This window comes from Crocuta crocuta, unplaced genomic scaffold (genome assembly GCF_008692635.1).
Source record: "Crocuta crocuta isolate KB4526 unplaced genomic scaffold, BGI_CrCroc_1.0 scaffold47, whole genome shotgun sequence".
Classification (NCBI taxonomy): domain Eukaryota; kingdom Metazoa; phylum Chordata; class Mammalia; order Carnivora; family Hyaenidae; genus Crocuta; species Crocuta crocuta.
The window spans coordinates 221,132-234,363 of NW_027531995.1; the positions used below are offsets into that span (position 1 = coordinate 221,132).

At 38.0% G+C, this 13,232-nt stretch overlaps 1 protein-coding gene across 3 annotated transcripts in view; it reads right to left on the minus strand.

The window, feature by feature from the left end:
• Positions 1-13,232, minus strand: part of ZNF277 (zinc finger protein 277) — a 110,450-nt gene that overhangs the window by 34,165 nt on the left and 63,053 nt on the right. For 2 of the 3 annotated variants that reach the window (XM_077775072.1, XM_077775074.1), the window contains exons 2-4: positions 12,464-12,665; positions 4,151-4,239; positions 3,799-3,881 (exon numbers count right to left, since the gene is read on the minus strand). In XM_077775072.1, coding sequence (XP_077631198.1) covers positions 3,799-3,881; positions 4,151-4,239; positions 12,464-12,665 — 374 coding nt within the window. The remainder of the gene's footprint in view (positions 1-3,798; positions 3,882-4,150; positions 4,240-12,463; positions 12,666-13,232) is intronic. The other variant, XM_077775073.1, reaches the window with a different exon arrangement.

The following is a 13,232-nucleotide window of genomic DNA, read 5'->3' on the forward strand; positions in this document are numbered from 1 at the left end:
CAAATGCCACACTAATACTCTAGTTTGAGGGTCCTCCCTCATGGACTTGAGATGCTACTGATATTAAGCTGAGTACACTTAAACACAGATTATATATCTATTATCATAAAGCAGCTTGATTTGTTTAAACTATATTTTCCAGAAGCTAGACTGAAATTCTGATGAAGAGAAATTGTTTGATAAAATACAATAAATAGGAAATAAGGAAAAACTAAGGAAAAACTGTCAGGCTGTGGCAGAGTGGGTAACAACCTTCTGGGTGTATAATTCTCCTAGGAGGAGTTCTTAGAGGGAGGAGAATGACCAAGGTCATAAACCTCTTCAAGAGTTCCAATACTTGATGACAAAGCACCTTGCAGGAATGGTACACCAATGCATATTCTTAAAACTGGCTGAAAAAGTTCTTGTCCTTGGGGCACTTGGGTGGCTCAGTTGGTTAAGTGTCCAACTTCGGCTTAGATCATGATCTCTCGGTTCATGAGTTCAAGCTCCCATAGGGCTCTGTGCTGACAGCTCGAGGCCTAGAGCCTCCTTCAGATTCTTTGTCTCCCTCTCTCACTCTGCCTGCCCCCGTACTCATGCTCTGTCTCTTTTTCAAGAATAAACATTAAAAAAAGAGTTCTTGTCCTCGATGGAAGAAAGAAGGTGTATTATTGCCTTTGCTGAAAGCTGTTCCATTTGATCAGTTGGACTTCATTCTGGAAATGCCTATTACTGATATGCAGAGCTCATTATACATAAAAAAGAGATATTCTGTCATCACTGCAAAGTCCTAAAGGAAGATCACCCACACCAACCTCATGTTTCTACACTATAGAGCATAAAATTGTGATTAAATGACTGCAAATTTAGCTTGTCTTCCTGCTTTCCGGCAAATCTTTTCTTTTTCATCCTTTAGCTATGATTCCCAGTGATAGCCTATTGTAAATCTCTGCCGTCCCTAAACTCCATTGCTAGCCTGAATCCTTTCCCTACCCTGACCTGTCAGACCGTGAGCATCCATGACAGAGCAATTCCCAGAGTCTAGAATAATAGTAAGACATATGGGAAGCTGAATAAATTACTACAAGACTGTCATGGCACTCCTTAAAAAGGCATGTATCAGGCACACCTGGTTTAAAGCCCCAGCTCTGCTTCCTGTTTACTAGGTCATCCTGGGCAAATTAGTCTTTCTATGTCACAGTTTCCTCCTCAACAGGACAGCATTTAATAGCTACTTCACAGGGTGGCTATAAAGGACATAAGGCAAGGCATGGCATATGGCTGGCAACCAGTAATGGTTAGCTTCTTTACATATCTCCAAGTTGGTCTGCTCTTTGCCAGGATTTATCACCTTTAAGTGGATTTTTTCATAGCTCTGTTAATCATCTTTCTCTACTTCATTCCCAGAGACAGTGAGGAGACATGGATGGGTCTTTTCCATTACAAAGTCAATGTTCCTGGCTCTGAAGGATTTCCACAGTTTAATTCCATCACATCTCTTTAAATCCATCCCAAACTCCTCCAAAAATCTTTCTACCACAGCCAGATTAGATTTAATCAACTTTCCTGACATCTTGAATATTTAGATCCACGTGTACTTTTCCTCCCATTTCTACAACTCTCCAATTACCCAAATCCATTTCATTGTTAAGACACAGTATTATTAGTGTTATCTGTCTACAACATTTATGGAGTGCTTTCTATGTGGCAGATACTGTTTGTTCTAAATTATTGCATTAATTATCTCACTTAATCTTCATAAACTCTATAAGATATTCTATCATCTCCAGTACTGAGATAAGAACAAATATTTGCCTTTTTTTCTCTAGATTGTATGCTTTTTTATGACATGAACCATGCCTTGCATTTTTTTTCTTTGGATGGGGTCAGTGGAGCCAACCATGTGATTAGGGGATTGGAATTTTGGAGAGGAGACAGGATGGAGACTGTGTTCAATCACCAATGGCCAATGAATTAATCAGTCATATGTAAGTAACAAAGCCTCCAGGAAAAACCCAAAAGCACAAAGTTTGGAGAGCATCCGTGTTGATGAACCAGAAGGTATCCATGTGTTATCTTGCTGGGCCTTGAACTCTACAGGGAAGCTCCTTTGCTTGGGACTTCATCCCATGTAGCTCTTCAGCTGGCTATTGACTCATATTCTTTGATATCTTTTGAAATAAACAGATAATCTAGTGAGTAAACTAGTTTCCTAGAGTGAGCATTCTAGTGAATTAATCAACCCAAAGCAGCAGTGGCTGGCAGGGGGAAGGTCATGGAAACCTCTGATTTATAGTCAATGGGTCAGAAGCACAGGTAACAACCTGGACTTACGAGTGACATCTGAAGTGGTGTACAGTTTTGTGGGACTGAGCCCTTAACCTGTGGAACTTGATACTATCTCTGGGCAGATAATGTCAAAATTAAGTTGAATTGTAGGACACCCAGCGGTGTTAGAGAACTGACTAGTGGTTTGGGAAAAAACCCAAAAACAAAATACATGTTGAAATTAGTGTCAGAATCTTAAAAGGTCACCTAAATTTTACAGACATAATATTTCTAGGGACTGAATCTATCTGTAGACATACAGTAAAGATTCTATGTAAAGAGTAATAACAATGGGTGAAGCAGTAGGGTTTGATATAAAGAAATCCTTGGGGCGGGGCACTAGGATTATGTCGGTTTGATCATTCTTCATTAAGGCCACTGTGAATAACAGTGAAAAAACGCAAAGCAATAAAAAATTATGAGTAAGTATAAGCAAACAAAATCCATAGAATATAACAGGAAATTCATTCTTGTTTTGTAGGTTTCTTAAGACATTACAATAATGAAAGAAGGAAAAACTTAGGAAGCCCTGTTTCTTTACTGGTTTGGTGCTATAGTAAAAGCCTAATTTTTCTTACATATAAATCAGCATCCAACAATATCATCTCTCCTTATGTGAGAAATAATCATTTGGGATGTTTATAAAATACAATGTGTTTCAAAAGACTTTCTTAAATTCTAGGACTATGGTAGATTGCATTTATTTTCTTCTTAGATGTCATGAGAATTTAGCACAAACACTCAAGTCACAGCTCTCTTTCATAACATTATCTAGCCCAATACAAAGACACAGGAACACTTAAAAGGTAACCCTTAAAGGAAGAGCAAGTCACTTTCAAGTAACAGTTGAGACTAAATCACAAATAATGGAAAATGCATACTTTCAAGGAAAATTATTAACTTTAAAAAATGAGTCAATTTCTGTTCATCTTATGACCATAAAAATTGTACACTTATATGTATACTTATATATAGTTACCTTTTTTAAAGACCAAAAATGCTGAGATATTCAAATAGGCTTGCTGATGATTAAGGCTGAAAATGAGAAAGGCTACTATGATCAAATCATATACTTAATTCATAAGGAGAATAAAAGAAGTGCCAGTGCATAGCACATTCCAGTGAAGAAGAGGGGAAAAAAAAAGTTAATTAATTCAACTCAATTTTAGCTGAGGGCATTTTTCCACAACTGCTGAACCCTAGCATGTGCCAGGCAGCTAAAATTACACTAAAATGTGTAAGCCCTGTTGTTATTTTAGAGATAATCCAGGAAGCAAAACAAAGCAAAAATTCTCACTGCATTCTTAACATGAAATGCTTTCATTTTCAATCAAGTGTATAGTTTTCTTCTGTTTTAAGGTCTTTGTGTATTGTTTCCTTTGTATAGAAAAGTTTACAGATTAAAAAGTGAAAAAAACCCAAAAAAACCCCAAAAGTGATTTGGCACGTATTTCCAACATACTGTTCATCCTCTAACACAATTCTTACCAGCCTTTGTTTCTGAAGTTCTTCTCTAAGTACTCTATCTTCTGGTAAAACATCACATAACAAAAAGTAATTGTCTTGCTCTTCTGTTGAGAGATCAGGAAAGTAAACAAATATTTATCATCTTTTTTTCCCGAAAGAGTTATTCTTTTAAAAAACATATATATATGTCTGTCTATTAGGATCTCTCTTCTGGCACATAGTTCTGCTTTAGCTTTACTGATGTCAGGCAACATAAAGAGAGCAATTTAATTTTATCTATCATGAAAGTGAGAATTCTAATTTAAGAAAGTAAGATTATTCCTTTGAATCTTTGCATTGTAGGGAAAAGATAATAGCTAAGATGTATACTCACCAAGTGGAGCTGTGGAATTGATTCTTATCACACTACAAAAATCTGTAACAGGCTGTTCAGAGAACCTTTTCCTCCAATATAAAATGTACCTTAGAATAATCAAAAAGAAAGGATGGTAACAAGACTCAATATACTACTTACTTTAGAGTGATAAGAACATTTAATTTTCCCAAAACAATAAATTAAGTGTTGACTGATAACTGCTAGAAAATTTGTAAATGGGAAGGCAGTAGAACATTGTAGAAATATGAAATAAATATTTAATGAAATGAAATTACTCTGTAAAGGAATGGAAATAATTAAACTTTACTATCCCCAAATTCACGTCTAAGTTTATGTGAATTTAAAACGCAACAATGATTAAACAGGCTTTATCACACATTTTCCAATAAATTGAAAACTGGGTAGTCATCTTATACATAAAAAGTATGGGTTTGGCTTATCATGTCAGGGTTGCCAATTATAGGTTCAGCTTTCAATTTTGTCCAGCAAGGCCAAGGACGGCAGAAATGGATGGATTATTCAAGACTCCACAAAAGAGGTGAGAGGGAGGCAAAGGAAGTCTCTCAGAGCTGCTCTCAGGCTCTCGTATTTATTAGGCATACATCATAGGGAAAACATTGTACAATATGTCAGTGGCTATGTGCCAGCAAGAAAGTATAGAAAGAATGCAAAAAAACAAGTATTCCTAAGACTACAAAAGAGCAGATGCCAAAAGCAGGGTGGAGAACAAGATATTCCAAAGATAATATGGTCTAAGGAGTTCATGAGCACAGGCAGGACACAACCCCTATATACATATTAACTAGGTACTGGTCTGCATTACCTAGATACTGGTCTGCTGTTTTCAGGGCAGAGAAAGAAGTGTAATGCGTTCCCTATAATCTCCTTAACCAGGACATAGCTATTTGATTTCCCACAAAAAAGAACTGAAGGCAAAATAATAATGCAATGAGAAGTCAGTCTAAATTCAATACATATATAATAAGACAGAAAAATTTTGTTTGTGCACACTGTCTGAAATGAGGCAGACCTTTGGAAAAATAGCTAAGCTTACAATTCTTTAAAAAAAATTTTTTTAAATGTTTTATTTATTTCTGAGAGAGACAGAAAGATAGCTCAAGCTCATGCTTGAGCAGGGGAGGGTCAGAGAAAGAGGGAGACATAGAATCTGAAGCAGGCTCCAGGCTCTGAGCTGTCAGCACAGAGTCCAACACGGGGCTCGAACCCACGAACCATGAGATTGTGACTTGAGCTGAAGTCGGACGCTTAGCTGACTGAGCCACCCAGGCGCCCCTAAGCTTACAATTCTTGTATCTGTTGAGCAGATACAAGAAGCACACTGGCTAAATTTAAAAGTAAAGCATAACACCCAGACGTGCATTATCTGATGAAAAAAGGAGTAAGATGACAGGATTCAACAAGCTGTTCATCTTCCTATTTACCTAACAAGATTTCTATTGGCAACTGCAATCTCATTATCAAATGGTACCAAGAAGAGAATGTGGTCTCCTTTGTGGGGAGAAAGAAGATAGAAACGATGATTATATAGCTTATCAGGCTATATGGTTGATAGATAAATACAATAAAAAACCCCAAAAACTTAGAACAGAGAAAGAAAACCTGTGAAAGGGATGGAACTTACTGAAATAGATTTAGTAACAGACAGTAAACATTTGGACATTTTATTTTTTAAATGTTTATTTATTTTGAGAGAGAGTAGATATGGATGCATGAGCAGGGGAGGGGCCAAGAGAGAAGGGGAGAGAATCCCAAGCTGACTCTGAACTGTCACTGTGGAGCCTGACGCAGGGCTCGAACTCTTGAACCATGAGATCATGACCTGGGCCGAAGTCGGATGCTTAACTGACTGAGCTACCCAGGCACCCCTTAAATGGCTTGTTATAGCAACTATCAATGTTTTGCACATAGTAGGTTAACAAGAACTTTCTTTTTAATTATGTATTTTGAGAGAGAAAGAGAGAGCATGAAGGGGAAGGGGGGCAGACAGACAGACACAGAATCTGAGGCAGGCTCCTGGCTCTGAGCTGTCAGCACAGAGCCTGATGTGGGGCTCGAACTCGTGAGATCATGACCTGAGTTGAAGTCGAACACTTAACCGACTGAGCCACCGAGGTGCCCTAAGAAATGTTTTTAAAAGGTAGAAGAGCCCTTAAAAACTCCTGTAAGGTTCTCTAAGTAGACTTCAACTCTCAAAATCTTGTCTCCTTTTTATTCTTACTTCCCTTTTTCTTAACATTGTCTCCACCCCATGGTCCTCTACAGAAAGGGCATTCATGTATTTGAAAAAAAAAAATGGTGCTGGGAGAGAGGTCTGAGAGAAAAAGAGAACTGTGACACATATAAACAGATGACAACACTGAGTATAGAATATATAAGGAAAATAAGTAAAAGAATAATGTATGAAAATAAAAAAATGTTTTTAGTTTTTCCTCATGTACAACCATACTGATGACCTGGATGGTTAAGTAAGTAAGTATAAGTATTTCCTTATAGAATAGTGTTAGACCTTATCTTAAGAGATCTGAAAATGACATATCTGAGACTCCAACTCAGCCTCAAGCCATAAATACTGACCCTATGTCTAGCTTGTTGGCTTCCATGGTAGAAGTGTCAGATGCAGAGGGCAAGTGCATATTGGATCCATCAACATATACAAAAAGAAGAAAAATATCTACAAAAGGCTGAAACATTCTTCTTTTTTTAAAAATTTTTTAATTTTTTTTTTTTTTTAATTTTTGAGAGGGAGAGAGAGACAGCATGAGCAGGGGAGGGTCAGAGAGAGAGGGAGACACAGAATCTGAAACAGGGTCCAGGCTCTGAGCTAGCTGTCAGCACAGAGCCTGATGCAGGGCTTGAATGCACGCCGAAGTTGGACGCTTAACCGACGGAGCCACCCAGGCACCCCTGAAACATTATTCTTTGGTCACGTGGGGCAGCGACAGCACTGTCCACTCACTCCTCAGTATCTTACACAGTTACTCTTATTCTCATCTTTTCCATTCGCCAGTAGTTGCTTAAACCCTCTTGCCCCTTCCCTTGGATTAGGGGAGAGAAAAAAAGGGAGAAATAAAAGGCAAGGGAAGACTTAAGAAAATAAAAATGACATTTGCAGCCATGTTTTAAATCCTCCCCTTAGGATATTTTCTATTGCAAAGTGGTGCCAGGGATGAAGGAACACAGGAGAACCTCTACTAGAGATGTCAGGAATAGAAGATGTATTGTTCTTCCAAACTGTACTACACAGCCATCTATTTTCATGACACATCAAATCCATACAGCGGAAGCGGGTGTTGAGGTAATGGAGTTAAAAAAAACAACAACTCGAGGGTCAAGTTTGATGTGAAGTTTCATCATGGCTACTGCTAAAATACATGGAGAGGTTCTTCACTCCTGACTACATTCCACTGAAGACTATCTGGGTGATATTCAATGTTAAGGAATTATTTAGTCCATCTCTTCTTCATTTTTTTCTTACTTCTCTATTTAAAGCTACAATTACAGTCACTCAATATTTATTATTTCTCTATTAAAATTTTTAAAGAATGTTTATTTTTGAGAGAGAGAGAGAAAGTGAAAGAGAGAGGGAATGTGAGCCAGGGAACGGCAGAGAAAGGGAGACACAGAATCTGAAACAGGCTCCATTCTATGAACTGTCAGCACAGAGCCTGATGTGGGGCTCAAACTCATGAGTGTGAGATCATGACCTGAGCCAAAGTCAGACACAACCAACTTATCCACCTAGGCGTCCCTGCAGTCGCTCAATATTTAATTTTTAAAAAATGTTTATTTTTATTTTTGAGAGAGAGACAGAGTTCGAGCAAGGAAGGGACAGAGAGAGAAAGAGAGAGAGAGAGAGAGAGAGAGAATCTGAAGCAGGCTCCAGGCTCTGAGCTGTCAGTGCAGAGCCCGATGTGGGGCTTGAACCTATGAACTGCAAGATCATGACCTGAGGTGAAGTTGGATGTTTAAGCAACTGAGCGACCCAGGTGTCCCTGCAGTCACTCAATATTTAAAGGCAGCCAAGAAATGACACATGGAATGAACTCTTTATTGGAGGACAGTAATCAAAGCATTTCGTACTTCAATGAAAAGCCATACAAGTAATTATTAGGTCATTAGCAAATACTTTTTTCTTTTAAAAGAATTTCAATCATGTTTCACTGAACTGTCTCATGAAAAAATCCTAGTAATCTTGCCTGTCCAGCCTCTCACTGTAATTGGTGGGCTTACTGACAGAGGCATAAAGATTTGAGATATGGTTGTTAATTAAATAGCACTGAATGAGTGGAATTTAATATAGAAAGGGGTAAGAATTAAGGAGTTAGCATTTATCTTCTAGAAAAATTTTATTACTACATAAATAAAATAAAGCTAGCAAATAGCTCAGTATAAATAACTACAGTATATGGCTCAAAGAGTTTTTGTTTTAACATTTATTTTTGAGAGAGAGAAAGAGAGAATGCTAGTGGTGGGAGGGGCAGAGAGTCAGACACAGAATCTTAAGCAGGCTGTAGGCTCCGAGCTGTCAGCACAGAACCCAATGAGGATTTTGAACCCATGAACCATGAGATCATGACCTGAACCAAAGATGGACATTTAACTGACTGAGCCACCCAAGCACCCCACAAAGGAAAGATTTTTACTTTTGTTTTACTCTGAGAAAGTTTTACTGTTAACTTTTTTCCAGTAAAGAAACTGTTAAATATATTTAACATGAAAATTTATAACTTCTTTCTTGTAAAGCACAAAATAGTTTATCTCATCTATTATTTATCATCTTTATTACTTACTGTACTAAGAAGAAATAATTCTTGAGAAGTTATATATGCATATATACATATATACACACATGTACATAAATACATATATATATGTAAATATACACATACACACACCAGCAACTTTTCTGAAGTTAGGAAAAAGTCATATAATGTTAAGAAGATTTCAACTTAACTCTTAAAAAAGTTTTTTTTTTTTGTTTATTTTTGAGAGTCAGAGTAAGAGTGGGGGAGGGGCAGAAAGCGAGGGAGCCACAGAATCTGAAGCAGGCTTCAGGCTCTAAATTGTCAGCACAGAGATCGATGTGGGGCTTGAACTCACAAACCGTGAGGTCATTACTTGAACTCAAGTAGGACGCTGAACTGACTGAGCCACCCAGGCGGCACTGAGAAGATTATAACTTAACTCTTACCACTAACAGTCAATGTTTACATTGTTTTGGAGAGGAATTTTTAGTTTCCTTAAATAGTTGGACGGTATTATCTAAAGGAGAGTGGATATATTAAAAAAATATTTAAAAGCAACAGAATTTATTTATATACATTCTTGGTCAATTTGTACTAACCACAAGAGTGAAACTTATTAGGACAGCTGACAAGGAAAACTTAGGTTTCTAAATTTAAAGTACATGTTAACCACATACTTTATTTAGAAAGCACTTATATATATCAGCTATGTATTTTTTCTTTTTCTGTTTCTTTAAGTTTATTTTGAGAGAGAGGTGGGGGGGAGGGGCAGAGAGAAAGGGAGAGACAGAATGCCAAGCAGTCTCCGTGGTGTCAGCATAGAGCCCAATGTAGTGCTTGAACACATGAACTGTGAGATTATGACCTGAGCTGCGATCATGAGTTGTACCCTTAACCAACCTAGTCATCCAAGCACACCTGTACCTTTTTCTTTTTAATTAAAGCACCTATTTTATTGCATAACTGCATTTAGAGGGTGACGGATTCCAACATTTAATTATTGACTTCTAAGTCTGAGACATAGTAAATAATCTGATTTTCCTGCCCACACACTGATGAGATTAAGATCATGATACAAAAGAGAGAATAGTACAGATATAGCTACTTAGCTATCATACATAAGTACAAAGGGAAAATACAAACTCTGATTTAGATATTCCTCACAGATTTTAGGAGAAAGAAAATCTTAATGTTTTTCTATTATCACTGGTTTATCACCATATTTTTCTCTGATTCCTGAGGGAGAATTTGTATTTACATGATAAAGGAGAGTAAAAGAAAAGACTGTCATCAAAGAGAAGCTGAGTGATACAAGATGTATAAAATATTTCAGGGCACCTGGGTGGCTCAGTTGGTTAAGTGTCTGACTCAGGATTTTGGCTCAGGTCATGATCTCATGGTTCATGAGACTAAGCACCCCCCCCCCGCCACATCGTGTTCTGATCTGCTGTCAGCTTGGGACTCTCTGCCCCTACTCTGTACTCAGACATGCACAAGTGCTGTCTCCCTCTCTCATAAATAAACATAAAAAAAGAGTATTTCATTTGACAGTCTTGGCAATGGTTGCTTGGTAAGAATTTGAAGATCTCTAGGGCACCTGAGTGGCTCAGTCAGTTAAGCATCTGACTTCGGCTCAGGTCATGATCTCACGGTTCGTGGGGTTGAGCCCTGCTTCAGGCCTGTGCTGAATGCTTGCTCAGAGCCTGGAGCCCGTTTTGGATTCTGTGTCTCCTTCTCTCTCTGACCCTTCCCCACTCACGCTCTGTCTTACTCCATCTTTCAAAAATAAATAAAATGTAAAAAAAAAAAAAGTAAAAAAAAAAAGAATTCGAAGATCTCTAGCCCAAGCAGTATCTAAAACAAAACAAACAGAATTGACTATATACAACTAGATAAATATATATAAGGAAGCTCCCAGAATACTCCCAGAACACACACACACATACAAAAGCACAAATATTTTAACTGAAAATAAAGATTAAGTAATGAGAATGAGAAGAATGAAGCACTTCCTCTGAAATTATGTAATAATTAGTTTATTCTACCAGTTGGTCGTATATCTCACGCATATAATTCTCCTTCGCTATTTGGTTCTATCTCTGCTTCCTGACCAGGCAACACCAAAATCTACTCAAAAATCGCAATGCTGAGTGGATACAGGGACAATATTAATACAGAAGGCACTCAAGAGACATTCTGTATTGGTGCTAGGCAACTAAGAGGAACATGAAGGGCTAGAGAACAACACCCCCATGGGCATTCTGGCTATTCCAACTGGAAAACAAACTTATTCTCAAAGTTAGAGTGTTAAGGATCCTAAATTAAATTTTCTCAAAAGTTATATTTTACAAATGATAATTAGGTTTTCAGAACAGCATAAATGCCTATTGAAAATTCAAGCTAAAGTTGCAGAAAACTAAGATTTTAAATATATCTTTTGTAATAAAAATACAATAAAATTTTTGGCTACATTCTATTGAATATAAAAGATGTCTCAGGTACTAGCTGATACAGGTACAGATACTAGCTATATACAGCACCTGTTTTATATAACACTCAACAATCTTATGTGAGTCAGTGTTACCCTCTTTTACTGATGAGGAAACTGATGCTTAGAGTGGTTAAGCAGTTTGCTGGACACCACATGGTTAGGAAGTCACCAAGTGTGCATTCAACCCTAGGCCTGCTTGGTGTTGTAGTCCACTCTCAGTAATAAAGCTTGCTGCTTTGCAAGACTCATAAGAAAGAAGCTGCTTGCTAGGAATGACGTGGTCTGGCAGATCAAGAGTTCAGATGCAGAGATGTTACAACATCTACTGCAATGTTTGGTGGAGAAATCAGGGCAGAATATCTAAAAATGGGTCCTCGCCAGCTATACCAAAATGTGTGCTTTTAGTAACTGTACAAAATCAGTTAGCTATCAAGATAGCGTGGGTATGGAAAACACTTCCAAGTGTCAACTAATAACACATGAGCATAACCACTTCACTCCATTTGCTTAAGAAAAGGCATTTCTCTGCTAAGAATTAGGAATTGGAAAAAAATAAGTATGCTTATATTACTTGTCTGTTGGTATGGATATTCTAAATCTGGTACTCATACATTAGAGTTTAGCTCACTTTGGGTCCTAGTTATACAGGTGAGGTTCCTACATTTCACACATGCCCAGTGTTGGCAGTTCCTGAACCACTTATCTCTATGTGTTCTTCATCCTTCTCATCCTCTTCCCCTCAGTACCTCAGTTGACTGATGTGAAGCCTTTGGCTTGTTGAGTGACCCTTACCTCCCCCCTTTTTTTTCCTGGTTTTTGTCAGAAAACCAGAAAAGTGCTTATTGTAGCCCTTAAGCTCAGAGTTCTTTGGACAATATCCTTTTGGGCTTGACAGGCTCCAACCAAGGATCCCTGTTCTTAACAATACATGAAAAAGAATATGAATTTTCACATTTGCATAGGAATAATTTTATATATAAGCTTATATATAAATTATGCCTTTCCTTTATGAATACTGAACCTAAGTCTCTTATGGCCAAAAGCAAAATTTACCTTTGGAAATCAGCAACCAACTTGACATCAGCAATGACCATCTTATGTTCAATAATCATGTGCTTCAGAAGTTTGTCTTGTTCATCCATAGGAAAATGTTCTTCACAGAAAATACAAGGCACAGATGGATAACCTTCTAAAGCGGTGGTGCCACCTGGACTTTCTGGCAGGGAAAGCGGCTCCAGGATACAATCCTTACTGTCTGGGAGAGAGAAAAAGCAAAAGCAAAAGCAAGGAAAAAAAAAGACAAAAAAGAAAAAGCTGAAATCAACTCTTCAGAAGGATGATTTCTCACCTCCTGCATTAAAAGGATCCTAAAGGTGTGTATATATTTCCAAAAGGAAAAATACAGTGCCAGAGAGTACGATACTTTATTATCATTTTAAATAGATTCTGCAACCTAGAGGCAGGGAGTTGTGCAAAGCAGCTCCAACTCCCCATTTGCCGGCTTGAATGGGGGAAACCCATTTGCCAGAGCAGCTGTTCCGTGATTCTTGGACACTGGCCAGTGGCAGCAATTCCGGGGGTACTTGCAAGGGGAAGGCTCCAACATGCTGGGTTAAGGTTCTATGGCCTGATTGTGACCTATGGCTGACAGTCATCACACTATGGGAAGTAAATGGTATATACTGAGGTTCCAGATGATACCAGGCCAGTCTTAAGCTGCTTCCTGTTGCACCTGCAAACTCTTTCCTGTTTGGTTATTTGTTATGTGCAAAGATGATAGCTCTCACATTGGGTCGACACAGCATGTGCTGGGTGGCCCAGG